This window comes from Mustela putorius, unplaced genomic scaffold (assembly GCF_011764305.1).
Source record: "Mustela putorius furo isolate JIRA1106 unplaced genomic scaffold, ASM1176430v1.1 tig00000580_pilon_pilon_pilon, whole genome shotgun sequence".
Classification (NCBI taxonomy): domain Eukaryota; kingdom Metazoa; phylum Chordata; class Mammalia; order Carnivora; family Mustelidae; genus Mustela; species Mustela putorius.
Genome location: NW_025421423.1, coordinates 3,556,359 through 3,581,985, shown reverse-complemented (window position 1 = coordinate 3,581,985; position 25,627 = coordinate 3,556,359). Strand labels below are relative to the sequence as shown.

At 47.6% G+C, this 25,627-nt stretch overlaps 1 protein-coding gene across 2 annotated transcripts; it reads right to left on the bottom strand.

Moving 5' to 3' along the window:
• Positions 1-1,722: 1,722 nt before the first annotated feature.
• NANS (N-acetylneuraminate synthase) lies at positions 1,723-25,072 on the bottom strand. Of its 2 annotated transcripts, none has more exons than XM_004747673.3 (6): positions 24,848-25,072; positions 19,974-20,189; positions 7,571-7,670; positions 6,362-6,516; positions 3,607-3,873; positions 1,723-1,953 (listed from the first exon to the last, which is right to left on the bottom strand). In XM_004747673.3, exons 1-6 carry the CDS (start codon positions 24,977-24,979, stop codon positions 1,744-1,746), a joined length of 1,080 nt encoding a protein of 359 aa, XP_004747730.1. In that variant the 5' UTR covers positions 24,980-25,072; the 3' UTR covers positions 1,723-1,743. The 2 variants fall into 2 exon arrangements, with proteins under 2 accessions (XP_004747730.1, XP_004747731.1); XM_004747674.3 differs by lacking the exon at positions 24,848-25,072 and adding an exon at positions 23,153-23,291.
• Positions 25,073-25,627: the final 555 nt, after the last annotated feature.

Here is a 25,627-nt window from a genome sequence, read left to right as displayed (position 1 = left end):
CATGGCTCCCATAACCTTTAGAAAACATCTCAGCAATTCACACATAAAGCATACCGTTTGTAGAGGTACCTGCACCCAATAGGCCAAGAACTCTCCAGCGCCACTGGTTGGGTATCTCCCACCTGGCAGGTGGTCAAGGACATCTAATAGACCTGAGCTTCCCAACCAGAATGGACTAAAGGCATGCTGGGATATCAATCCTTCCACCCTCAGGTCAGCCAAGGGCAACACAAGATGGCCCGCTGCTACTGGCTGTGGGTGTGCTGTTTACCCACCTGTGGCAAACACAGGTGATAATTTTCCTTCAAACTTCAATTCTTAGCACATCAATTGAACACATTCTCTTTTACACATGAGTACAGCCCAGGACTCCCTCCCCACCCCAACCACACTTACAAATATCAGTGCCTCGGGGTGACTGGATGGTGCAGTCCGTTAACTGTCTGACTCTGACTTCAGCTCAGGTCGTGATCTCTTGGTCGTGGGATCAAGCCCTGCATTGGGCTCTGTGCTCAGCATGGTGTGTGCTTGAGATTTTCTCTCTCTGCCTTTCCCACTCCTGTTCTGTCTGAAATAAATCTTAAAAAAAAAAAAATATCAGGGCCTCTGCAGAACCTGCTTTGGGATCCACAGGGGAGGGAGGCTCTATACTCACAAGTAAAGAAACTTCAAGAGGCTAATTATATACATTTGAAAAGAGACTCAAGTGTACACTTCCAAACAAGGCACCAGAGTGACAAGCTCAGATAAATATGCACAAAGATTAGGAATGTGGAAATACATTTGAAAAGAATCGTTCTTGTCAGTATTGGTTCAAAAGAACAAAGGGGAGTCTGACATGGACTCTGAAAGGTTCATGCTGCTGTACAATGTAAAACAGAGGGTCTTTCTCCTTCGCTGGGTTCGTAATTTCATTATGAGTAGGGAAGGGCTGATTTCAGCATTACCACCATATATAAATGTCCCCCTACAAATGCACCATGCCCACACTCCCCGTCTCCCTTACGCAGCCCTTTTACTCCCCCCCCCCCATTGCACATATCCCCTTCTGACTTCCTGGGATTCACTTACGGTGCTAATGGTCTGCTGTGCCTCTCTCCCCACCTGGGTGAAAGTTCCGTGAAGAAACATGGGCTATTCACCGCTGTCTCCTTGTACCTAAAGCAGGCCCTGGCACACGGCAGGCTCTCCCCATTGTGGCGAGGAGGAATGAATGTCCTTTCCTCTCTTTGCTCATAGAGATATGCAGGCTCTCAGCAGCTCTCAGCCCACCAGATGCCTGACCAATCCCTTCTCTTGATGCCCAGTGACTGCCATGCAGCTCACTGGGTACAGAGTCCCAGGGCAGGGAGGGAATAAGGGTAGTGGAGAAGACAGGTCTGGAGGGAAGGAACATTTCAGGTCATGTGGATTGGCTTTATGGGCAGGATGAATGAAGGCTTAAAGAAGAGGACCTTGTACAGCCAGATTTCAATCTCCTCCCTTCCTCCCAGTATCCACACAGCAAATGGACAACAGTGATTTGCTTCTGAGCAAATCGCCCACCCTTCTGGGCCAGCCAGCCTGAAGCAGAGACTAGCATGTTTGCTCTTTGTACCCCTCCTATGGGCTTGCCAGTGCCTGGCCCCAACATGTGTACATCAGGAGGAGCAGCGGATGGAAGCCAGGTTTCGAGGGACCACTGCTCCTATCCCATCTCCCCCAACAGTACCAGCAAGGCAGTTCAGAAAATGGCACTTTATTTTAAGACTTGATTTTTTTGCCATGATTTTCTACCCATTCTTCCATGATGGTGTCGTCTTCTTCAACAGTGACCAGGACTTTCTTGCCCACCAGACTAAAGATGTCTTCAGGAGGGTAGCCTTTGGGCTCACCCACCTTTACCGTGAGCATGTCCAATGTTAGAACAGTGCCTTCTGGAATTTTCACTTTGGCCACCACGGACTTGCCCAGCTGTGGATAAAATGAAGATTCAGTGCCAGCCTCATAGAAATTAACTGCTTCATGTTGTTTTATACCCAAGGTCCCTGACCTCCCCAGTCTTCACAGGTACCCTGGGAGCAGGGATTCTCTTCTCCCCTCGGTGCCTAGAAGAGCATCTCACATCCAGCAGACACCTGGCCAATGTGGGGTGAATTAGGAGGCTTGGAGGGGCCTCTGGATAGAGCACACAGCCCAACAGAGCCAGGTTCAAATCCCCTTCAGGTTCGTGCAAGCCACCTAAGTGGTGGAGGTTCTCTGTAAAATGGGAGCTAACAGCACCTCCAGTTTGTCAGACGACTATAAGGATTAGCGATGATAATGTATGCAATCTACCTGGAGCACAGAATGCTTCCGAACCATGAAAATTACAATTACTTTTGTCATCATCCAATTCAATCTTACTTTAAACACAGGAAACAGAGGTGCACAGAGGGCAGATAACTTGGCTAAAGTTGCCGGGAACCAGGATCCTGGGTCCTGGTCCATGGCCACTCTGCTCAGTAAAGTGAGACTATGGAGGGCTCACAAGGCTGAGTATGCTGCTACTCAGAGGACAGGTAAGGGGCAGACGAGACAAGCATGTGAGGGGACTAATGGATACCAGAAGCTCATGACCAGCCTTTCTGTGTCTTGTCCAGAAAAGTTGAACAAATCACTGCATCACTCGACATCCTCCATGTGAGGGCCAAGGGATCAATTCTAAAATTCCATGCTAGGACTCAAGTTCTGCCAGTGGATTTACCAGATGATGCACCACCCTGCTGTAGTCACTGTTTGCCCAGGGAGCTGGGAGGTTCGAAACCAAACTAAGGGCTCAACTCTCCTTGTCAATTCTGGTGCAATTCCCTCCCGTTTTCCTCTGCAAGGCAGTTTGTTTCTTTTTACCATGACTTCCGTGTCCTGGTACATAGGCAACTTTAATCAGGCCCTACTAGAATAAAAGATGACGGCATTCCTCATACCTGCCTGGGCTTCGGACTCTGCCTCCCCCCAGACAACCACAGCAGATCAGGAGTGCCTGCACTTCTGGCAGCCCCAGGGTGCCTGGCTCTGGGAACAGAGGCCAAGGCAGGTCTAGGCCACAGCTTCTAAGAAGCCCAGACTGTCAGCGAGGCCTCACCATCCCATCCGTCTGAAGGTCAATGGTGCACAGCTCACACTGCTCCCAGGGGAAGATGTGCGTCATCCCCCACCAGCCCTGGCAACAACCCACTGCCCCACCCAACCAAGGTCACCTCCGTTTACAGATGCCTCAACAACGTATCACAGGTCCTTCCTTCTCTTGATGCCTCATGGAACCCCTGTGGCCGATGGTTTCTCAAGGCTCACCTACTACAAGGGAGTAGGACTTCACCAGCCAGGCGTCTCATGAGGCTACCCCTGAACCCACTTACAGCTCCTAGAGTCTAGAGCCCTGGAGGCAAAGACTCAAGAGGCTTGGTGGGAAACTACAGCAGGACCCTAGAAGGCCGCAGAAACTGCTAACACTCCCTTAAGTGACATGCTTTTCCCACTGCTAACCTGAGCCCAGACTCAGAGGGTCAGTACCGACCCCCGCAGCAGGGAAGCCCATGGCGGCCCCTCCCAGGACAGTGGAGCAGGGCAGGGTCATGCAGAACCCACCTTCTCGTTGCAGGCAATCTCACAGGGCAGCAGCTGCTTGGTCGGGGAACCCATGGCCCTTTCCACCAGGCGCACAGACCGCACCAGCTCGGCCAGCTCTGCAGGCTCCAGCGAGGCCGAGTGGTCGCTCCCCTTCCAGGTCTTGTCCAAAGTGATGTGACGCTCCAGCACCTTGGCACCCAGAGCCACCGCAGCCACAGATATCGCTATGCCCGTTTCGTGCCCAGAATACCCTATGGGAATGTCAGGGAAGAGTTTCTGATATTCCTTTAAAATAGAAAAAAAAAAAAAAAAAAAGAAAGAAAAAGGTTAAGTATTGTGACCCTTTACGCACAGAGTGTAGTCAGGCAGATCTAGGCTGGAGTCCCATTTGGGCCTCTCACTGTCTGTGCAAATACAGGCAAGACGCTGAGGCTCTCTGAGCTTCTCCTTCTTGGTATAATACCGCTACCTGCCCAGGGCTGCTCCAGATGCGTGAAAAGCACTCGGCACATCGCGATTCTCCCAAAACAATGGCTACTGTTAGCAAGAAGTCTAAGAATGCTTCACATGGCACAAGCCACCAGGAGTAACAACAGAACTACAACCGAATGCCTAAACTCATTCAGAAAGCATCTGTCACATTTAATTAGCCTGAGATGCTGAAAGCCAGCATGCTGTATGCACAAACATCATTGTCAATAATATATACGGCCCAACCTTGAAACAAACCTTTGGTGGAAATGCTAAATAATTAACTAATCTGTGATCTATAATTCACTGAAGAAAACAAAAGACATTCGTCAAGCGGGTCTTGTCATTGAGGGGGACCAGAAAGCATAAATGTAGTAGAAAGACCCAGATGGGGTCTAAAAAAAGATCAGTAGGACAGCTGAGTGGCAAAGGCCCTGAAAACCAGGCCCGAGGGTGAGTGACAGACAAGGGAATGCAGGCTGTGGGGTCAGAGTGCTGGAATATGGGTGGGCCGGCCTGAGGTGGGGGAGGCGGGCAGGCCGCTGACCCTCACTGTGCCCCAGGACATGATGGCATCCTGGGTGAGAACAGAAGGGAAAGGGGGGCGGGCCATATCTAGAGAGAAAGAAAATCAAGGAAAACATCTGGAGTCACATAAGGCAAACTGCTGATGACCGTAATCTCTGTGGGATGAGATTTCAGAGAACGTTAAGCTTCTACAGGACATATTTCAGAGCTGTTGGAGTTTTTAAAGAAAGGTCACATTTAAATTTTTAAAATGACATGATTTAGAGATGAGCTAGAAATAGAAATAGAGAAAAAGCTACCACTTGGGAGAGACAGAAGTTTAGGTTAAAAGGTAGCAGTGTATGCTTTCAAAAAAGGCTAATTTTTTTTTAAAGTTAAATATGAAAACTGTGTAGCAACATGTACAAAAGTTTAGACTATCGTGGGGGGGAGGGGAACAGAATGTCAAAATACTGTACCAAAAGCAAAATATAAAAGGAAACTAGTGAATTGCAGTATTGGGGTTATATGCCTGTGTATATTTAAAATTCCACTAATATAACTACAATGGTTGTGTAGGATAATTACATATACATGTCTCTAATTAAGTTAAGCTTCGGGTGCTACCAGGAGAAAGGAATGGCGGAGGCCCGAGACAACAAGAGACAGGGGATTCCAGTCCCAGCTTTGACACCAAGCTGCTGTGAGGTCTCAGCCAAGTAAGGCCTTTTCCCTCTGGGACTGGGTTTTACCATCTGTGAAATGGCTGAGGTGGAGGAGACGAAATCCTTCGAGAGAGAAAATTCCCTCAAGGCTGTCTCTGTAACCACCTTGAGCCTCATGGAGGCTCAGAATTACAGGCAAAAAATAACAGAGCTGGCCAAGAGCAGAGAGCAGGAGAAGCCAGAAGTTTCGAGACAGTCTCCTACAACTCAGTATGAAGAAAACCCAATGGGTATTTTGCATACCAGTGACCCTACTGGCCTTATTCACAGTAGCCAAAAGGCAGAAGCAGCCCAAATGTCCATCAACAAAGGTAGAGACAAATCACAGGCGGTATATACACACAACGGAATATGATGCGGCCTCAACAAGGAATGAGATCCTGGCACACGGTACAGCACGGAGGAGCCTTGCACATGGTGTGTAAATGTGCGCAGACAGACACAAGGACACATGGTGGGATTCTGCTTAGATGAGGCCTCTAGAGGAGTCAGATTCATGGAGACAGAAGCAGAATGGAGGCTGATGGGGGCTGGGGGAGAAAGGAATGGGGGACTCGGTGTTTAACGTGTACAGTGTCAGTCTGGGAAAATGGAAAAGTTCTGGAAATGGGTGGTAGTAATGGTCACATAGCCATGTGAATGTTCTTCACGCCACTGAACGGTACATCTAAAAATGGTTAAAATGGTTAAATCTTCTTTTACACACACACACACACACACACACAAAAGAGATGGCATACTAAGAAAGGATATGAAGCAGCAATTGACAGACGAGGGACCTCTGATGGCCAATACACACAGCAGAAAGTGTATACAGACAATTATGAGAAGGCACTCCTTAAATCTCATAGGGGGAAAATGAAGATTGGTTTTTAAGAAAAATTAATTTACAATCACCCTCTATAGAATGTACCTGTTTTCTTAACTGCACAGGTGGTTCTGTTCAAATTACATGAAGCAGGTAAAGACTGGTTAGAATTTTGGCTACAAGAAAGGTCCCAGCTTTCCCACGGTACTCGGCTCAAGGAACACCACTGTGGCGTGGCCCAATCAGACAACGGCCTGCTCACCGCAATGACGCGCAGGTTGACGTCCTCGGGGGCCAGCGGGTATGCACTGGTGCACTGAAGGAAGCAGAAGTTGGGGTTGAGGGGCTTCACGATCTGATAGACTTGCTTCATGGTGTCCATCGACTGCATCCCGCTGGAGATCACCATCGGGCGGCCTGAGTGACCCAATACCAACACCATCAGCACATTCTCTTGGGGAGTTGGGACTCTCCCTCAAGCACACCCCAACTGCTGGTCCCATCATCCAAATGAACTCCACAGGGATCTCTCAGACACTGTGCCAGCCACAGTTGGGGGAGAGGGGAGCCTGGTGGATTCCTGCCCCCAACCCTGAGGAAATGGGAGACTCCCCTCACCCCCAATACTAGTGTTTAGCGAAGTGAGCTGAAGTCAGGAGGCAGAGGAATTTCACAATCCTCGGAGAAAGATGAGCATCTCGCTGGATGAAGAGGCTGCCCAGCATGGGAGGGTGAGGGGGAGCACGGCCCCCAGCTCAAGGGCACAAGGGAGTATGTGAGGCCCAGAGCAGCCGCCTCCCAGCCGTGTGATCTCGCATGCCTACTCTATGAACTAAGTACAAAGCATGATAATCCTAGAACCTGCTTCAGTGCTGGGGTTGTCAGGAGGACCAAATGAGAGGATTCATGTTGCAAGACCACTTTACAAACTGAAACAGGCAGAGGTTCGATATTACACTGTATGCACAGACTATTTCTCAAAGTCAAACTTTCTCTAAGAAGCCTTCTATATGCTTCCATATTCTCGATTTCAAGTACAACAATAATCTTTAATTTAAAAGGTTCTTGGGGCACCTGGATAGCTCAGTGGGTTAAAACCTCTGCCTTTGGCTCAGGTCATGATCCCACAATCCTGGGATCAAGCCCCACATCAGGCTCTCTGCTCTGCGGGGAGCCTGCTTCCCCCTCTCTCTGCCTGCCTTTCTGCCTGCTTGTGATCTCTGTCAAATAAATACATTAATTATTTAAAACACAAAAAATAAAAATAAATAAATAAAAGGTTCTTTAAAAACTAACTTATCCTTCATGTCTTTCCTTCCAAAGTCAGCACATGGAAAAACAGAAGTATATGCTAAGTGTAAAGAGGTTTCTAACGCCTGTCTTCAGGAGACTCCTCTGGTGGGCTCTACAAAGGGAATAAAAATGGGAAGATTTGAGCGTCTTCATTTTAGGGCAAAAATTAAACACTCACCTTTTTTGGCTGTCTTCTCCAGATAAGGAAAATTATTAGTGTCCCCAGATCCAACTTTGAAAAACGGAACGTTCAGCTCATGTAGAAACTCAACTGCCATCTATAAAAATCAAAGAGGGAGCTCTTTTTCACTGCTGTTCAAACTCACCATGCTCAGGTCGGGCGAGGAGCCACAAACAGAAAAAACCTTCCTCCTGCCCAGCAAGAGAGACTCTCAAAACAACAACCGGAAAGCTGGGACAGGTGTGTTATGTCCATCACTTCATTCAGATGCAAACCTGCATTCACAGCAACCTGTCCATTCGTCCAACAAACAGTGCACGCTGGCCTGTACTGGCTTCTAGCTCTGCAAAAGAATCAGACCCCAGGCCAGACCTTCCTTCCCAAGGAGCCCAGGGTCTCATCACAAAGAGCTCATGACCTAATCTTGGTCCAGAAAACCAGGTGGTGAGAAAGTGAGTGTCCCTTGAAGGCCTTACCCTTCACTCAAAACCAAACTGCCAGGAAAGGAAGCCATTTCAACCTTTGCCACGAGTGGAAAAAATGCAGCATTTTATGGCCCAGCCCTGATCCAGTGATCCACAGCCGGCAAAGCCCATCAACCCCCCTGTCAGCCTTCAAACCCTGCTGCCCACAGGAAAAACAAACCTCGTTCACTTTTTTTTAAAAGATTTTATTTATTAGAGAGAGAGAGTGAGAGCGAGAGAGCAGGGGCAGAGGGAGAAGCAGACTCCCTGCTGAGCAGAGAGCCGGATACAGGGCTTGATCCCAGGACTCCAGGATCATGACCGGAGCTGAAGGCTGATGCTTAATCAACTGAACCGCACAGGTGCCCCTCATTCACTTTTTTTTTTTTTTTTTTTCCAACACAACATCACTGCGAGGGCCCTTCACCGTCCTTTACCTCCACCCTGGTTCGTCAGTAAGACTCAGGGTCAGGAAATTGTTAAGTGTCAACAAATGCTAACAGAATCAGTAGGCTACAAGTTTAAAGAGTAAAATCTCAACTTGTTATCAAATTACGAAACCCCCCAAAACTACCTTTTATTACTTTTTTTTTTAATTGGAGTTTGGATACCAGAAGTTGGGAGAATCAAGGTCTCAGAATGCTTCCAAATATCTAAGTTCAATCTATTGTAAAATGCTACCCAGGTCTCAAAAGTAGGTTTGGAAGGCTGGATCCTTGCTTCTCACACCTGAATATGGTACAATGATCTCCCAGGGATCTTGCTCAAATGAAATGCAAATTCTGATGCTGCTGGGTTAGGGTGGGGCCTGCAGCTCTGTTTCTCTTAAGTTTCTGGGTAATACTACCACTGCTGCTCCGTGAACCCTATTTTGTAAGGAGCTAGGGCTGGAAACCTAGAGGGCACAGCAGTGGCAATTCCACCGTCAGGCTCTTTACATCAACCCGAGGCTGCCCGAGTTTCCTTCCACCTTGCCCGCAGGTGATAAGCTACTCCAATCACTGGCTACACTCAGAAAAACCCACTTTCCTTCCATGTAAATCCTCTAGCATGAAGGTCAGAGCTGCAGGAGAGCCATACTCAGTGCTTAATGAGCCAGTGAACAATTCACAGGCAGTTCACAAACCCCTGGGTCCAAGAGACATCAGCCAGTGTGGCCCGAGTGCCCCTTACTCCCAGGCCTGCTAAGCTGCCTTCGCTGGAGTTCGAGTGGTGTTCCCTGTGCGGGATTTCTCCCCCACCTCTCCTGTCCCCTCCGAATCGCTCTCTCTTACCTCTCCTGTTTATGTGTCTCTCACACTGTTAGCCAGCCCTGAAATGGAAGTGAAAAACATCCCTTCTAATGGGTTTATTGAGCAAAGTCTACGTCTCCCACTTTTCTCATTCTATCTGGCTGATGGAGAGTGTTTTTCTACCGCAAGAGGGAAAACCCTATGCTAAGTTTTCTTCCTTACAATGTACAACTCCAGAGAGCAGGGCTCATGATGATAAAGTCCCCAACAGCATGAATAGGAGAGGCAGCTGGAGCCTCTTGCAGCAGGAGGAAGGAGGGACCAAACGCAGGAGGAACACTGTGCAGAAGCTCACCTATGAGGGCTGGAAAATCTGCACGGAATTCTACAGATTCTACAGTTTTCAAACGAGAAAGAGGGGGCCCGTTCATCTCTTAAGGGAAAGGGGTGTGTTCGCAGTCCTCTGGAGAACCAGCCCCACCTAACGGCCATTCCGAACACTGCCGCTTTGGATTAATCGCTGCAGAGGGTGCCAACTGCAGTAATGGGGCAGATTCCTAGGCTGTAGTGCCGGGCCCAGGGCCCCTCAGGCTGGGTCAACGCCGGTGGCATCCCCGTTCTCCATGGACTCCCCAGCTTCCCCACCCCGCTGCCCATCCCTTTTCCATGTAGGAGTACCGTGCAGCCAGGCAGCCTCACCATTCTCCTACCTCCCACCCCCCAGCACAAAGGCTTTCAGTCTTTTGGAAAGGAGGGGCCAACAAGACCTTCCCAGGGAATCCACTGGTTTACACTCGCAGGAGAGGGTCCCACCAACAACCTGGTTCCGGAAAATGCTGCACTGCCAGAGCTCCCTCTTACAGGGTCCCAATAAATACAGTTGTCTAGCCTTTTTTTTTTTTTTTTTTTTAAATCCCAGTATTTCCCACACTTAACTCAGAACCCTTGTTTATTAGGGGGAAAGGGGTGGGGGAGAGGCTTCATTACTAATAATTAATTGGTAGTAATTACTAATTAATGAGGATGGACAACGCGTGTCCACAGAACCTCCTTGCCATATCCCGGCCCACTGATCTGAGGGGTAACAGAAGCAAGAAGAGGAACTGGGAATTTTCTAAAGCCCCTTCCCCACCCCTCAGCATTTGAGATCCTGTGGAAAAGGGGCAAAGCCCACAGCAATGAGCCGGGGAGAAGAGAGGGTGCTGGAGAGCTGCCCAGCATGAGGGAATGAGGAAGGGGGAAGTACAGGGACAGTCCCAGTGGCCCTGTCAGAGCACACCACGGCTTGGGTAGAGGGTGCTCTGCTAGCGGGGTAGCAAAGGAAAGGAGAAGGGAGGAAAGGGGGTACCTCTCTCTGGGGTACCCAGCTCTGCTAGGACAGGACACTTGTGTGCGAGGGCAGCATATCCTTCAGGAGCCATCTCGACGGTTGTGGCCTCTACTGGCTTTCTCAAGAGAACTCTCCATTTAGACCTAAGGAACTCTGTTCATTTCAGTCCCGTTCCATGTGTCTCTCAGCAGCTCTGACCAGGGCTCTGGTAATTATGTTAGCCTTGATAAAATCCCACCTCACTGAAACCTTCCCTCAGCATATGAGGAATACCACTGAGAGGAGAAATGAGGCACTTGATAACTGGCTGCTGCCCACAAGGAAGTCAGGGCTAAATACCTGGCGCCACCTGCCAGGTACACACAGAACAAGTGACTAACCCACTTCTTACAGCCAGGCAGACAGGACATGCTGGTTCAGAAAAGGGACCTGGCCAGCGAATTAACTCTTGTAAGGCTCTTAAGAATGCACCTCCGGGGCGCCTGGTTGGCTCCATTGTTAAGCGTCTGCCTTCCACTCAGGTCAAACCTGCTTCTCCCTCTCCCACTCACCCTGCTTGTGTTCCCTCTCTTGCTGTGTCTCATCAGATTAAAAAAGAAAAAAAAGAAGGCAGGTCCCCTCATTACCTATGCCTGGGTCAGCCTGGAGGACACTTGGGAAGCATGGCATTCCGGGGCACAGATACCGCCCTGTCCAGATAGCGTGAAGCAAAACAACTTCAAAGGACTCTCAGTAACAGAACGCCCGACCACTCACCACAGCCATGGGGGCTGGGCATCTTTATCACCCTGTCTTGGCAGATGGCACAAAAAAGGGGCTCAAAAAAGGTTACACGACAAGCCTGAGCTCACAAAGGGTGAGCACCAGAACCTGAACTCAGAGCGTGTGGCCACAGAGCCCGTGTCGCCCACACCACACAGCAGGGCTTTCCTGGGGAGCAGAGGGAAAGGAGCCGAAGGGTAAGGCTGAGAGGCAGACCCCGACCACCAACACCCGGGCTCTTCTCCATCTCCCAGCTGCTCCTGCTTCTGCCTCAAAGCCACCTGGGAGTGAACGACATGAACAAGTGACCTTTCCTAAGGACACGATGCCAGGAGGTGCCCTCTCTCCTTCAGAGGCCACATCCGGCAGCTGAGGCACCTGGCAGCATGGGTTGAAAAGGAAAGCCCTCATACCAGGTGCAAGTAAGTGGCCTTCGTCCTATCTTCTCTGGGTCTGCATCAGAGCTGGGAGAGCCTGTGGACAGCAGCTTATTCACACACAAAAGGAAACAGAGGCCCAGAGAGGGAAGGGGCTCGCTAGGCTCACACTGAGATCAGCTCAGAGCAGAGTCAGGGCAAGAAGCCAGCCAGATGTCCTGACGCTCAGCCTGGGTTGCCCTCCTTAACTGTAGCTAACATCTGCTCAGCGATGGCTGTGTGCTATGCTTTATGTCAATAATCACAGATAATCCCCACAACAACCTTGCAAGATGGGTTCAGGTACTAACTGTGCTTTTGCACAGAAGCACAAAGAGGCTGAATCACCTCCACCTGGACCCACCAGGGATGAGAAGCAGAAGCATATTCAAACTTGGAATCAGACCCCGGAGTCTGCAGGCTCAACTGTGAAACCTGGGTGTGCACCTTTCAGCATGGGGCTCCCCAAGGTTTGGCACTCTTAAAAATGACTAAGGACGCTTGGAGCACTAGGTATGGTACAAAAACAATGAATACTGTTACACTGAAAAGAAATTAAAAAAAAAAAATAGCCTGACTACATGTATAGTAACAAGTGCTTAAATTGACACAGGCACATACAAAGTTGGGATGTTACTTTGTAGACATCTACTTTGTATCTTCGTGGTAAATCATATGATGAAGAAAAATTATGAATATATATACCATGAGAACATTGGTAAGAGTGATAAATTTTTAAGTGGCTTTCATTTTGGAAAATATTTTATAAATTCTAAAACCACTGAAAATATATTACAAATAAATGATTTCATTTCAGTGTAAGAATTTCCTGTAAATAAATGTATCTAAAGATTTGTTTATTCAAAAAAAAAATGACTACAGACTCTACAGGGTTTTTGTTCATGTAGGTTCTATCCATTTACGGAATTAAAACTAAGGTATTTGGGGCTTTTTAAATTTTTTATTTTGAAATAATGATAGCTTGACATGAAGCTGTAAGAAATAATACAGAGAAGATCCTCTGAACCCTTCACAGAGGTCCCCCTATAGTGACACCTTACAAAACCAGAGTACAAAATCACAACTGGAAAAGTGACATTGATGGGGTCTACTGATCGGATTAGATGTCACGATTTCTACAAGTATTCATCTGTGCGGGCGTGCATCTAATTCTATGCAGCCTGACCGTGTGCACAGACTCAACCACCAGAGTCACATTCAAAACCGTGCCATCATTCCAAGGCTTTCTGGCCACATCCACTCGCCTCCTTTCCCCTCCCTAACCACTGACAACTGCTCATCTGTTCTCCAACTCTGTAACTTTGCCATTTGCTACATACACTCAACGATATAGTATGTAACCTTTTGAGACTGGCTTTTTCACTCCATGTAATACCCTGGAGAGCCATCCAAGCTGCAGCACTTATCAGCAGTTCATTGCTTTTTATGGCTGGAACTGCTCCCCTGCTAGAGAACTCTCTGGGTTGTTCTAGTCTGGGAGCTATTACAGGTGAAGTTGTCGTGGACATGTGTGGACAAGGTTTTGTATGAATTTTAAATTATCAAATGACACCTGGTGGGCTACGCGTTAAGCATGTCTAGTTTGTGTTGTTTTTTTTAGGTATGCAATAAATGGTTATTTTTTACGGAGCTATAATTGACACATAACAGTGTATTAGTTTTGGGTGTACAAAATGATTTGATATACACACGCTGTGAAATGACTACCAAAAAAAGTTCAGTTAACATCCATCCCCACACACAGATGCAAAATATTTTCATGTGTTGTCCAGCTTACAAGAAACTACCAGTACACGGAGTAAATTGTGATAGAACACCACATGTGAACTATATTAAAATAAGGTATGTTTATAAAAAGGAGAGTACTGTATATTCCAGAGTGATTACACCTTTCTGCAGTCCTACCAGCAGCCTAGGAATGCTCCATTTTCTCCGCATCCTTACAACCTTTTGGTGTGATTGTCACTTTGTTTTACCAGACTGATAGCTCTGTAGCAATACCACATTGTGGTTTAAAATGGAGAAATTTAAAAAAATATTTTATTTATTTATTTATTTATTTATTTGAGAGAGAGAGAGAGAGAGAAAGCATGAGCAGGAGGGCAGAGGGAGAGGGAGAGAGAATCTCAAGCAGACTCAGAGCTGAGCAAGGAACCCAATGCAGGGCTCAATCTCACAACCCTGAGGTCAAGACGTGAGCCAAAACCAAGTCGGACACTTAACTGTGCCACTCAGGTGCCCCTAAAACTGAGAAATTTTAGAATAGACAAGCACAAAAGAAAAAACATAAATTGGACATCATTAAAACTGAAGATGTTTGTGCTTGCAAGAATACCATCAAAACATGAAAAGACAACCCAGAAGAATGGGAACCATTTCTGCAAACCAATGCCTGACTAGGGAGTCATATCCAGAATATATAAAGATAGATAACCCAATTAAAAATTGCCAAAGGATGTGGGTGCCCGGGTGGCTCAGTGGGTTAAAGCCTCTGCCTTCGGCTCAGGTCATGATCCCAGGGTCCTGGGATCGAGTTCCGTATTGGGTTCCCCACTCGGTGGGGAGCCTGCTTCCTCCTCTCTCTCTGCCTGCCTCTCTGCCTAATTGTGATCTCTGTCAAATAAATAAAATCTTTAAAAAAAAAATTGACAAAGGATGTGACAGACATTCTTCCGAAGAAGGTATACAAATGGCCAATAAGCACATGCAAAGGTGCTCAACGTCAGGGAATAGGAGTCAAAACCACGATGAGATGCCATTTCGCACTTGCTAGGACATCTAGGATCAGAAAGTCAGATTCTTCACAAATGGTTGGTGAGGACGTGGAGAAACCCAGATGCTCCTACACTGCTGGAAGGATTAGAAACTAGGTGCAGCCATTTTAGAAAACAGTCTGGCAACTGCCCCAAAGTTAAACACAGAGTTACCACGTATGCCCAAGAGAGTAAAAACATGCCCGTGCAAAACCTGTACCTGAACGTTCATAGAAGCATTATTCCTGCTAGGCAAAAAGTGGAAACGATCCCAATGTCTACCGACTGATAAGCGGGTAAGTAAGACCCAGTCTCTCTGTGCTCGAGACCGTTACTCAGCCATAGCCAGGAGCGAGGCACATGAGCAACACAGACAGACCCCGAACACGTCACTGCGTGGAAGAGGCCAGAAACACAGGACCACAGGCTGTCTCATTCTGTTTACCGGTAACGTCCGGAAAGGGCAAATGTACTGAGACAGGAAGCAGTGAGAGGCTGCCCTGGGCAGAGGGAAACAAGGGGACTGAGAAAGGACTGTAAATGGGTACACGATAAAAATGCGCAGAAGTCCGCTCTGGTGAAGGCCACCACAACTCTGAAAATACTAAAATCAACTGAACGGTAAACTGTAATTGGTGAATTGTGTGGTCTGTGAAAGGAGTTGTTACTAAAATAAAAGAGCATGAAGCACACCTTTCTGTAGCCACTGCCAGAGGAATGACGTCATCACACACCACACACCCTCTGGAAAACAACACGATGCACTTGGGAGAGAATGACAGTGAAGAAGGTAAATCACATTTGAATATCACTGTGAAAACAGTGTGGACCTGGTAGACCTTCTGAAAGGCATCCTGACCCCCCCGGGGTTCCTGGACCACACTTTGAGAACCACTGTCATACTCTTCCCATTACTCTCATTTGTTATTGTTGCTTTCAGGTGTCACTGCCATGGAATTCCCACGTGACCATTCTTCCACTTCCCCTTTGGTCAGGTTTTAGTAAAACTGCCCTGGGGAAGCGACAATGCGGTGGAGGGTCAGGGAGTACCACCACCAAGGTTGATTATTTTTATTATTTTTTTTATTTTTTAAGGATTTACTTATTTGGGGCACCTGGGTGGCTCAGTCGGTTAAGCATTTGCCTTTGGCTCAGGTCATGCTCCTGGGGTTACAGGACAAAGCCCTGCAATGGGCTCCCTGCTCAGTGGGGAGCCTGCTTCTCCTTCTGCCTCTGCCCCACTCATGTTCTCGCTCGCTCACTCTGCTCTCCCTTTCTCTCTCTCAAATAAAGAATGAGAGCGTGTGCTCTCTCTAATAAAGAGAGAAAGTGCATCACATGCAAGCTGGGGAGAGGAAGAGGGAGAGAATCTCAAGCAGACTCCCTATAAATGTGGAGGGCTCAATCTCACAACCCTGAGATCATGACCTGAGCCAAAATCAAGAGTCAGATGCTTAACTGACTGAGCCACCCAGGTGCCTAAGACTAATTTTTTTAAAGATTTTATTTATTTATTTGACAGAGAGAGAGAGAGAGATCACAAGTAGGCAGAGGGGAAGCATGGAGAGAGGGGGAAGCAGACTCCCTGCTGAGCAGAGACCCCCCCCAATGTGGGGCTCGATCCCAGGACCCTGAGATCATGACCTAAGCCAAGGCAGAGGCAGAAGCTTTAACCCACTGAGCCGCCCAGGCGCCCCATTCGAGACTATTTTTAACAAACAGGTTAGGACTTAGTCCTCTAAATGAGAGTGCTTCTCAAATTCATTACTCTGGGAAAGGCTGTATGCAAAGACAACACTAGAGACCCAGAACACTGCCATAATCTTTGGAAATTCATTCCAGAGCTTTGCAGTCCTGTCTTTTTTTTTTTTTTTTTTTAACTTTTTTTATTAACATATGATGTATTATTAGCCCCAGGTTTACAATTCACAGCACTCACCATAGCACATACCTTCCCCCATGTCCATAACCCAACCACCCTCTCCCTACCCCCCTCTCCTTGGCAACCCTCAGTTTGTTTTGTGAGATTAGGAGTCTCTTATGGTTTGTTTGCCTTTCCATCCCATCTTGTTCCATTTATTCCTTTCCTATCCCCCAAACCCTCTATATTGCCTCTCAACCTCCTCATATCAGGGAGAGTGTATGATAATTGTCTTTCTCTTACTGACTTATTTCACTAAGCATAATACTTCTAGTTCCATCCACGGCGTCGCAAATGGCAATATTTCATTTCTTTCTTTCTTTTTTTTTTTTTTTAAGATTTTATTTCTTTTGAAAGAAAGGAATGTCTTGTTACTGACTCATTACTAAGCCAATGGGACCCAAAGTTTCACACTCAGCACAAGAAGGATTGGTAGTTTCCTTAACCCAAATCTGCCCTCTGAGGATGAAGGTTTGGCTGTCTGAGTGCTTGAGTTCTAGAGGATTGCCAGAGAGCAATCCCAAATTGCTGTGAACCCACAGTATATGACACAAGTACAAAATGAAAACAAATGCCACTTTCTAGGTGTGACCTTCCTTCCGAGGCACTAAGCATGTACCAAGATCAGGAAGTACTAAGATCAGGAGGTACTAAGGGCCAGGATCTGGGTCCACAGGGAACACACAGACAGGGTCCCATCTTGAGACATGTGCTTCATGTATACGGTCTCATCCGCTTCAGAAGACAAGCCTGCGGGTGAGGTCTCTTAATCAATGCCTTGCCATTTCCCTAAGAGGAAACAGGCCCAGGGAGATGAAAGAAGAGTGTGTTCAGGTGGGGGGTGGGGTGGGCGGTTAGCTAATTAGTGACTACGGACACTCTCCCTGTGAAATGGGGAGAACTGTGCTATTTGAAGAGGTTGTTAAGAAGAGTGAATGAGTTGTGATGTTTAAAATATCTAGCAGAGAACATGGTACATCATAAATACGCAAAAAATGTCAGTTAATAGTAGAACCAAAAACAACACCCAAGTCTTTCAGATCTTAAAGCACATGCTCTTTCCTGCTTAAACTTTTTTGATTTTCAGATCCTATAAGAATCTGATAAAAACCACTAACCCTCTCTTTTGTTTGGCTCCTTCGTTTATTCCTCCAACAAATGTCTCCCAACCACCGACTACAGGCCAGGCCCCAGAGATGCCTCCATTCAGCTAGCAGACTGGGATGGAAATGGGAGGGTTAACACACCATTACTCAAGTAACGAGAGACCAAAACAGGAGGGGTCTGAACCAAGCTGGGGAACAGGAGGAATTCCCTGAGGAAGTGTTAAGCTGGGATCAGAAAAAAGCCCAGCCACCTCTTCAGGAACACTTTCCTCAAAAAATCTGTCTCCTGGTCCCCAGAGCAGCTCTTAGGCCCAGAGGCTCTCCACCCACTTCAAGGCAATAAAGAGCAAGGCGGAAGCCCAAGGCTCCACTAAGCTCCACGAAGCCACACACACCTGGACTGATGCCCAGGCAGAACTGAAGGACCGGGGAAAGCACACTGCACCTTCGAGACCCACTTCCTGCACGTGTGACTTTGTACAAATTTCCCAACCCCTCTGAGCCTCCATATCTTCATCTGCAAAGTGGGGCACAGTAGGGATAAAATATATTTCCTGTAAGGAAAGATGCTCTGTAAGTCATAATTCAAAAGTAGGAAATTATGATCATCAAATGCACAACTGGGTCTGAAGACTGCCAGGCTTATGAAAGCTGTGAATTAAGGGATGAATCTGTCCACAGAACTGAGGCCTGGACTTGTCATTTCCCCAAGATGCCTAGGTTCTCTGCCTCCCTGCCCCTGTTAAAACCACCAACAGCCTAGGCGACCAACCGCCCAGACTCGACTTATGTTTCCTTTCAACTGTTTATAAAACATATTCTGGGATTGGAACAGGGACACAAATGGTCAGGGAGGCCTACAGAATGAACTGGAATCGATTCAACTACTCTGACTGACCAAAAGTATTCCAAAAGTTTCAAGAGCCATATAAATGCTCGTAGGTTTCATCTAATGATCAATTTCTGCAAAGCCACCCTAAAGAAACAACACAGAACACAGAAAAATGATGTTCATCTCAGCATAAGTTAGAAGCACAAAAAAACCCTAGAGTAACCTGCAATGTACACAAGTAGAGAAATAGTTACATTATAAATCCTCAAAAGATTAATTACATTGCTGGGGCACCTGGGTGCTGCAGTCAGTTAAGCATCTGACTCTTGGTTTTGACTCATGATCTTGGCTAGTGAGACCAAGCCCCAAGTCAGGTCTGCATTCAACACAGAGTCTCCATAAGTTTCTCTCTCTCTGCCGCCCCCCCACCCAGCTCCCCTCATCCTCACACATATTCTCTCTCTCAAATAAATAAATACATTTTAAAATTAAAAAAAAAAAAAGAAGAAGAAGTATCACATTGCTATGAAAAACTTTAAGAACAGGGTGTCTGGGTGGCTCGGTGAGTTGGGCAATGGACTCTTGCATTCAGCTCAGGTCATGACCTCAGGGTCGTTGAGATCAAGCCCCACATCAGGCTTTGCACTGAGCTGACCACGGAGCCTGCTTACGATTCTCTTTCCTCTCCCTCTGCCGCTGGCCCCACTCACTCAAGCCCGTGTACATCTCTCTCAAAAATTAATAATAGTTTTTGGGGAAAAAAAGGAACTTAAAGCAAAAGATGTGAGGACTTATGTCACTTATATCTCAGTAAAGCTGGAAAGAAAAACCCAGATATGGGTAAAAACTTCTTGCATAATGTTAAATGGGAAAAGCATGCACAGAACCAAATTCCGTGCACAGAACCAAATATTCACAAATATAGCAACCATGCAATGCACATAAGACTTAAATCTATAAAAAGAGCCATCATATAGCGATTACGGGTTAGTTTTTCCTGTTTCTAAACTTTCTAAGATGTTTATTATTTTTACAATTAAACTTTTGCATTTGAAAAAGAGTACACAAAGGAAATCTCAAAGGGGCAGGTCACAGAGCAGACAGGACCTGAGACGTGGTACCTGCTGGACCCTTCCAGAATGCCAGCATGACCATTCTGTGAACCACTCAGGATGCCTACCAGTGCCCCCCACCCAAATCTGCCAAGGCCACGCAGCAATGGGTGGAACCCTGTCAGAAGGGAGGATTCCTGATTCCTAGTCCAGGCCACTTTCCACTGGGAGAAAACTGCTCCGGCAGGGGTCTCCCAGAAGCTTGAGGGACTCAGGGATGCCAGTGTGGCTGCCCCCTACTCCCAAAGACAACTTGTTTAGAAACTTCTGGTACTCCGCCCACAAAATCCCACTGGGCCTCTGCCTCTCCTGGCCTCCCATTCAGTTGGGAATTGATACGGTTTATGTGATCGGGAACGCTAAGTCTAGAAAGCACAAAAAAGGCTCAAATAAGCAATGGCTGGAGTTGACTCCAGGCCTAGCAAAGGACAGAGCAACACCAAGGGCTCACCTCATCCATGCCTGAGGCGGTGAAGAAGATGCCGATCTCCTGGGCATATCTCTGCAGCTCCTTGTACTGGGCATGGCTGAACTCCAGGTGGCGCTTGTGCTCCCCATACGTCTTCCCCCAGGAATGCTTGGACGTATAGGGCCTCTCCAAGGCTTTCCGATTAAACTTGTACTCCAACTCACTCTTCTGGAACTTGGCACAATCGGCCCCACACTCCTGCAACACACAACAGGCTCCTTTCAGTGGCCTGTCGTGGATTCTCAGAGAAAAGGGAAATGCTAGGGCAACAGCTCTGACATCAGTATCTTTAAAAATAAGGTTGACTGGGGTGCCTGGGTGGCTCAGTGGGTTAAGCCGCTGCCTTCGGCTCAGGTCATGATCTCAGTGTCCTGGGATCGAGTCCTGCATCGGGCTCTCTGCTCAGCAGGGAGCCTGCTTCCTTCTCTCTCTCTCTGCCTGCCTCTCAGTGTACTTGTGATTTCTCTCTGTCAAATAAATAAATAAAATCTTTAAAAAAAAAAAATAAGGTTGACTGACAGAGGCAAAGAGGAAAAGGAGAAGCAGAGTCTCAAAGGAAGAGAAGGCTGGGAATGGGGCCTTCCCCTACTGTCCCCCCTTAAAATGCAAAAAGGAAAAAAAAATGTGATTTTTTTTTTCAGTTTATTTTATATTAAAAATAATTAAACAGCTAAGGAAGACTTTTAAGTTGGGTAACTCCGCAGAGGACAACAAAATGAGCACTGGACCAGAACTGAGGGGAAGTCAGGATGTGACTCTCACTCCTGCCTGGATAAGTCAGTCCCGCTTTCAGGACTCAGCATTTCCATCTCCATCAACAGCTGCTCTGGGCTCACTCCAGGACCTGGAGCAGCTCAGAGGAGCCCCTCATGGGCCAGGAAACAAACAACTCTGCTTTAGCTGTTCCACGCTAGTGCTTTTCTGCATGGCATCTTAGTTGAACAAGAGATTCTGGGGCAAAAAGGACAAAAACAAGGACTTAGATAGGCCCAGGCCTTACTGAACAGAAACTATAACATGAAAGTTGGATTTTCCAGCTATAAAAGCTCTAATTCTATTGCCAGTCAGCCCCCGATCTCTCACAACTGCTTTTAAAAACCAGTCAATAGGGGTGCCTGGGTGGCTCAGTGGGTTAAGCCGCTGCCTTCAGCTCAGGTCATGATCTCAGGGTCCTGGGATCGAGTCCCACATCGGGCTCTCTGCTCAGTGGGGAGACTGCTTCCCTTCCTCTCTCTCTGCCTGCCTCTCTGCCTACTTGTGATCTCTCTCTGTCAAATAAATAAATAAAATATTTAAAAAAAATAAAAATAAAAATAAAAACCAGTCAATAGAAATACAGAGAAGGGGCACCTGGGTGGCCCAGTAGGTTAAAGCCTCTGCCTTCAGCTCAGGTCATGATCCCAGGGTCCTGGGATCGAGCCCCACATCGAGCTCTCTGCTCAGCAGGGAGCCTGCTTTCTCCTCTCGCTCTCTGCCTGCCTCTCTGCCTACTTGTGATCTGTCAAATAAATAAATAAAATCTTTTAAAAAAAAGAAAAAAAGAAATACGAAGGAAAAGTCTCCAGTTCACTGACATTTCTGTAGACAGAGTGATTCATGCTGCTTTTTAGCATGCTTTTTTAGCGCCTCACTTCCAGAAATACCTGTGCTAACAGCGCTGCCCCCTCTCCTGGAAAGGCCACAATATGGCATGGTCAAGAAAGTCTGAAAAACATGAGAACGGAAAGTGACCTTGGGCAACAGAGTTCTCATTGTTTAGAGGAAGATCCCCAGGCCCGGAGTAACCCGAGCAACGTTGCACAGAGTCTCTGGCAGAGCTGGACAGATCACTTTGCTAAGGCTGCAGAGCACGTGTCTCCTGGCCCATGACTGCCACCCAGACGCTGCTACAGCCAGGCCTCCAGCAAACCAAGGAGGGGGTGGGGAGGGGGGGTGTTTAAGGAAGTGTGTCTCGGGGCGTTGCTTCCCACTCCCTTTACTTCTGAGCTCCATCTCAAGGAGTGAAAGAGACTGTCCGCTCTGGGTGAACCTTTCATTTACAGGAAGAAGATAAAAGTGAAGCAGCAGAAACTAGTAAAGACAAGAGGTCAGATAAATTTCAACTATATTCCACCTGACAGCAGTTGTTCGGAGAGAAGAACGGGTTCGTCCTCTTCTTTCCTAAAACTGAGTGATCTCTAATAATTCTATGGTGAACTCCACGTTCAGAAAACACAATCAGGGACGCCTGGGTGGCTCATTGGTTGGGCAGCTGCCTTCGGCTCAGGTCATGATCCAGCACCATGGGATCGAGTCCCACATCGGGCTCCTTGCTCAGCAGGGAGCCTGCTTCTCCCTCTGCCTCTGCCTGCCTCTCTGTCTACCTGTGCTCACTCGCTCTCTCTCCCTCTATCTCTGACAAGTAAATAAATAAAATCTTTAAAAAAAAAAAAAAAGAAAAGAAAACACAATCACTGTCTCTGTGTTGTTTTTTTTTTTTAAGATTTTATTTATTTATTTGACAGAGAGAAATCACAAGTAGATGGAGAGGCAGGCAGAGAGAGAGAGAGAAGGAAGCAGGCTCCCTGCTGAGCAGAGAGCCCGATGCAGGACTCGATCCCAAGACCCTGAGATCATGACCTGAGCCGAAGGCAGCGGCCTAACCCACTGAGCCACCCAGGCGCCCCCACTGTCTCTGTTTTACTACAACGATGATTGTGGTCAAGTTTTTATTGATTGTCTCCTGGCCAAAAAACCCAAAACAAAACAAAAGCAGCAAAACTCCAGGATGGGCCAAGCTGTGATGCTCCCTTTGCTGCAAAATTTGGAAATTAAAAATTATATTCAGCTAGTAAATCTTTAATTGTATATTTATAAATTGTATATATATATGTATGTATATATATAAATTGTAAATTTATAACATATATATTAATATATTTTGTTGTAAGAAAATAAAAATAATTGAAAGAGCTCAACTTTTAACACTGCAAATAGATTGATTTCATTGCATGAGTTACTCTGGGTAACTAAACGTACGAATATGACTTTATCTGGCAACAAAGACTTTTTTAAAAATCCTAAAATACAAGGATTTCACAAGATTCCACTACTTTAAGTTTAAAAAACAAACACACACATTTTAAAATAAATGAAACTGAAGCCTAGTGAGGAAAAGTCACCTGCCCAAGATTATTCAGCCGACAAATGGCATCTTCACACCAGTCCATTGTTCCTTCCACTCTACCACAGGCTCAACCTCTTCATTCTCCTCCCCTCGCCCCAGAAGCAACCTCCAAAATTAAGAGAAAAAGAAAAAAAAAGCTTTGTTTCTATGGTTTCAAAATCTCTGGGTGTTTTTACAACCTCAGCATTCAGAGGTCACACCTCCGCGAACAGGTTGTTCCCTAAATTATAAGCAGGAATTTCCCCCCTAGAAACAATGTTACAGCACAAAGGCTAGCACCCTCTGGTTAGGAGCAAAGCTCTGAATTCCAGTATTTACTATGTGCCCTTGGACAAGTCACTTCTCTGAGCCTTTAAAATGAAACCAATAGAATCCACCATGTTGTGTTGTAGGAATGAAGTGAGATGGTGCATTTAAAACATTTGGTCCGGGGCACCTGGGTGGCTCAGTGGGTTAAAGCCTCTGCTTTCAGCTTGGGTCATGATCCCAGAGTCCTGGGATCGAGCCCTGCATCAGGCTCTCTGCTCAGCAGGGAGCCTGCTTCTCCCTCTCCCTCTGCCTGCTTCTCTGCCTACTTGTGATCTCTGTCTGCCAAATAAATAAATAAAATCTTTTCATAAATAAATAAAACATTTGGTCCATTTAGTGCAGCTGTCATTCTTTAAAAGTATTTTTTTATGATTCAGTAGGCTTCCAGAAAAGCAAGTTAGTCCTGAAAGAAGAACAAGATAAATACCTAATCACACTGATGACAGGGGAACAGCTTTCACGGAAGGGAAGCGGGGGAAAAAGGACGGAGTGAACCAGAAGAGAGAGAGCAAGAAGCGTGGACAGTGACAATGCAACTTGAGGAGAGATAGATGAGAGGCAGCCTTGTGGGGAAGGATTGGAAAAAGCATCCAAGTAGACCTGTAACAGGAATAGAAATTTGCCAAGACGGAGCACTGAATATTCCTAAACCTCCCACTGCTAATAGCTAACATTTATTGAGTCCTCAGCAAGTACTGTGCTTAGAGCTTTAAATAAATCATCCCATTTGAGCCTTACAACTCTGAGGTAAGTACTATTATCAACCCGACCTTCAAATGATGAAACTGAGGCTCGCAGAGGTTTAGCAGCCGGCCCACGTTCACACAGCTGGTAAGTGGTGGCCGCTGAATTTGAACCCAGAGCCCTGGCATTTTAACTGTCTCACTTTCCAAACACAAGCAATGCCAAGTGAAAAGACGACAGCAACTTCCAGGTGCTTCAGAACTCGCTGGAAGTAACTCAGTGTCTCTGAAAGAGGTCAGAAACGAAAAATGGTAGGCAGGAAGGAACCAGGTCATTAAGGTCCTGAAGGCTATGTTCAAGGGTTTCAACTCCACCCGTGGACAATGGGGAGCCCGTGAAGGTGTGAGGCAGGGGTACGACCTGACCAAACCTCTGTTTAAGGAAGATTATTCTGCCACCAGGAGGGGGCAAAGGTCGGGTTGGGCGGCAACCGCAGGAACGCGGACCAGTGAGGAGGGTGGGGAGGGATGCGCAGGATTCCAGAGATTTAGAAACGGAACTGGCGAGCGGGACGTCGGGCCGCACGCGGGCTACGGACAGAAGCCGAGCCCAGCAGTCCCGGCTCCCCGCCGCCCCGCCCCCGGCCCCCGGCCCCGCCCCCGGCCGGCGCCCTTTCCCTCCCGGGCTCTGCCCTCACCTTGGCCGTGCGGATCATGCGCTTGGCCACTTCTAGGTCGCCCTGGTGGTTCTGGCCGATCTCGGCAATGATGAAGCACGGGTGCTGCCCGCCCACCCAGCGCCCGGGACACAGCTCCAGCTCCAGCGGCATCGCTGCGGCTCGCGTTTCGGCGCTCCACCGCCCACCTCGAGTCCCGTCCGCGGCCCAGTGGGGAACCACGCGCCGTCCCGGCCACGTCAGCTCCGCCACGTTAGTCAGCGGCCGCGCAGCCAATCCGCGGGCCCCAACTCGCTGCCGCCAGCCAATCGGGGGAAGGGGCGGAGCCTCCCGCGAGCGCGGGGCGGTGCGGCGGGACGAGGAAATCAGGCTCGGTTCTCTTCAGCGGGGCTCCAGGTTCCCGGGCTGGTAGCGAGGCCCGGGGGGTCGCGGCCTCTCTGCTTCACCTGTGAGCCAACATTCTCCTAAGAGGAATGGAGCGGGGAAGACGGCTGCCTTGGGCTCGGGGAGAGCGCGCCCTGCGGTGTAATGGAAAAAATGAATTTGGGAGTTGGAATTAGAGCTGCTTTGAGCACAGGTGCTGCCACTAACCGGTTCTTGATCGTGAATACGTTAGTCTTTAGTCTTCCTGAACGTGATTTTCCTTTTCCCCGAAATGGGGGAATTATATAGGTTCGTGAGATGATGTATGGAAAACCCTGATCACGGTGCTTGGCCTGTAGTAAGGTTTCAGTAAGCGGATGAACAGCGTGGATGTGCGGCGAGGAATGAGCTTGGGCCGCTGCCTCAGCAGGAATGGAA

Excerpts from the sequence above, each read along its gene's own strand:
- NANS (XM_004747673.3), bottom strand. The coding sequence starts at position 24,979 with ATGCCGCTGGAGCTGGAGCTGTGTCCCGGGCGCTGGGTGGGCGGGCAG. Across the intron at positions 20,190-24,847 it reads GCATGATCCGCACGGCCAAG|GAGTGTGGGGCCGATTGTGC; the intron begins GTGAGGGCAGAG and ends TGTGTGTTGCAG. Across the intron at positions 3,874-6,361 it reads TCAACCTGCGCGTCATTGCG|GAATATCAGAAACTCTTCCC; the intron begins GTGAGCAGGCCG and ends TCTATTTTAAAG.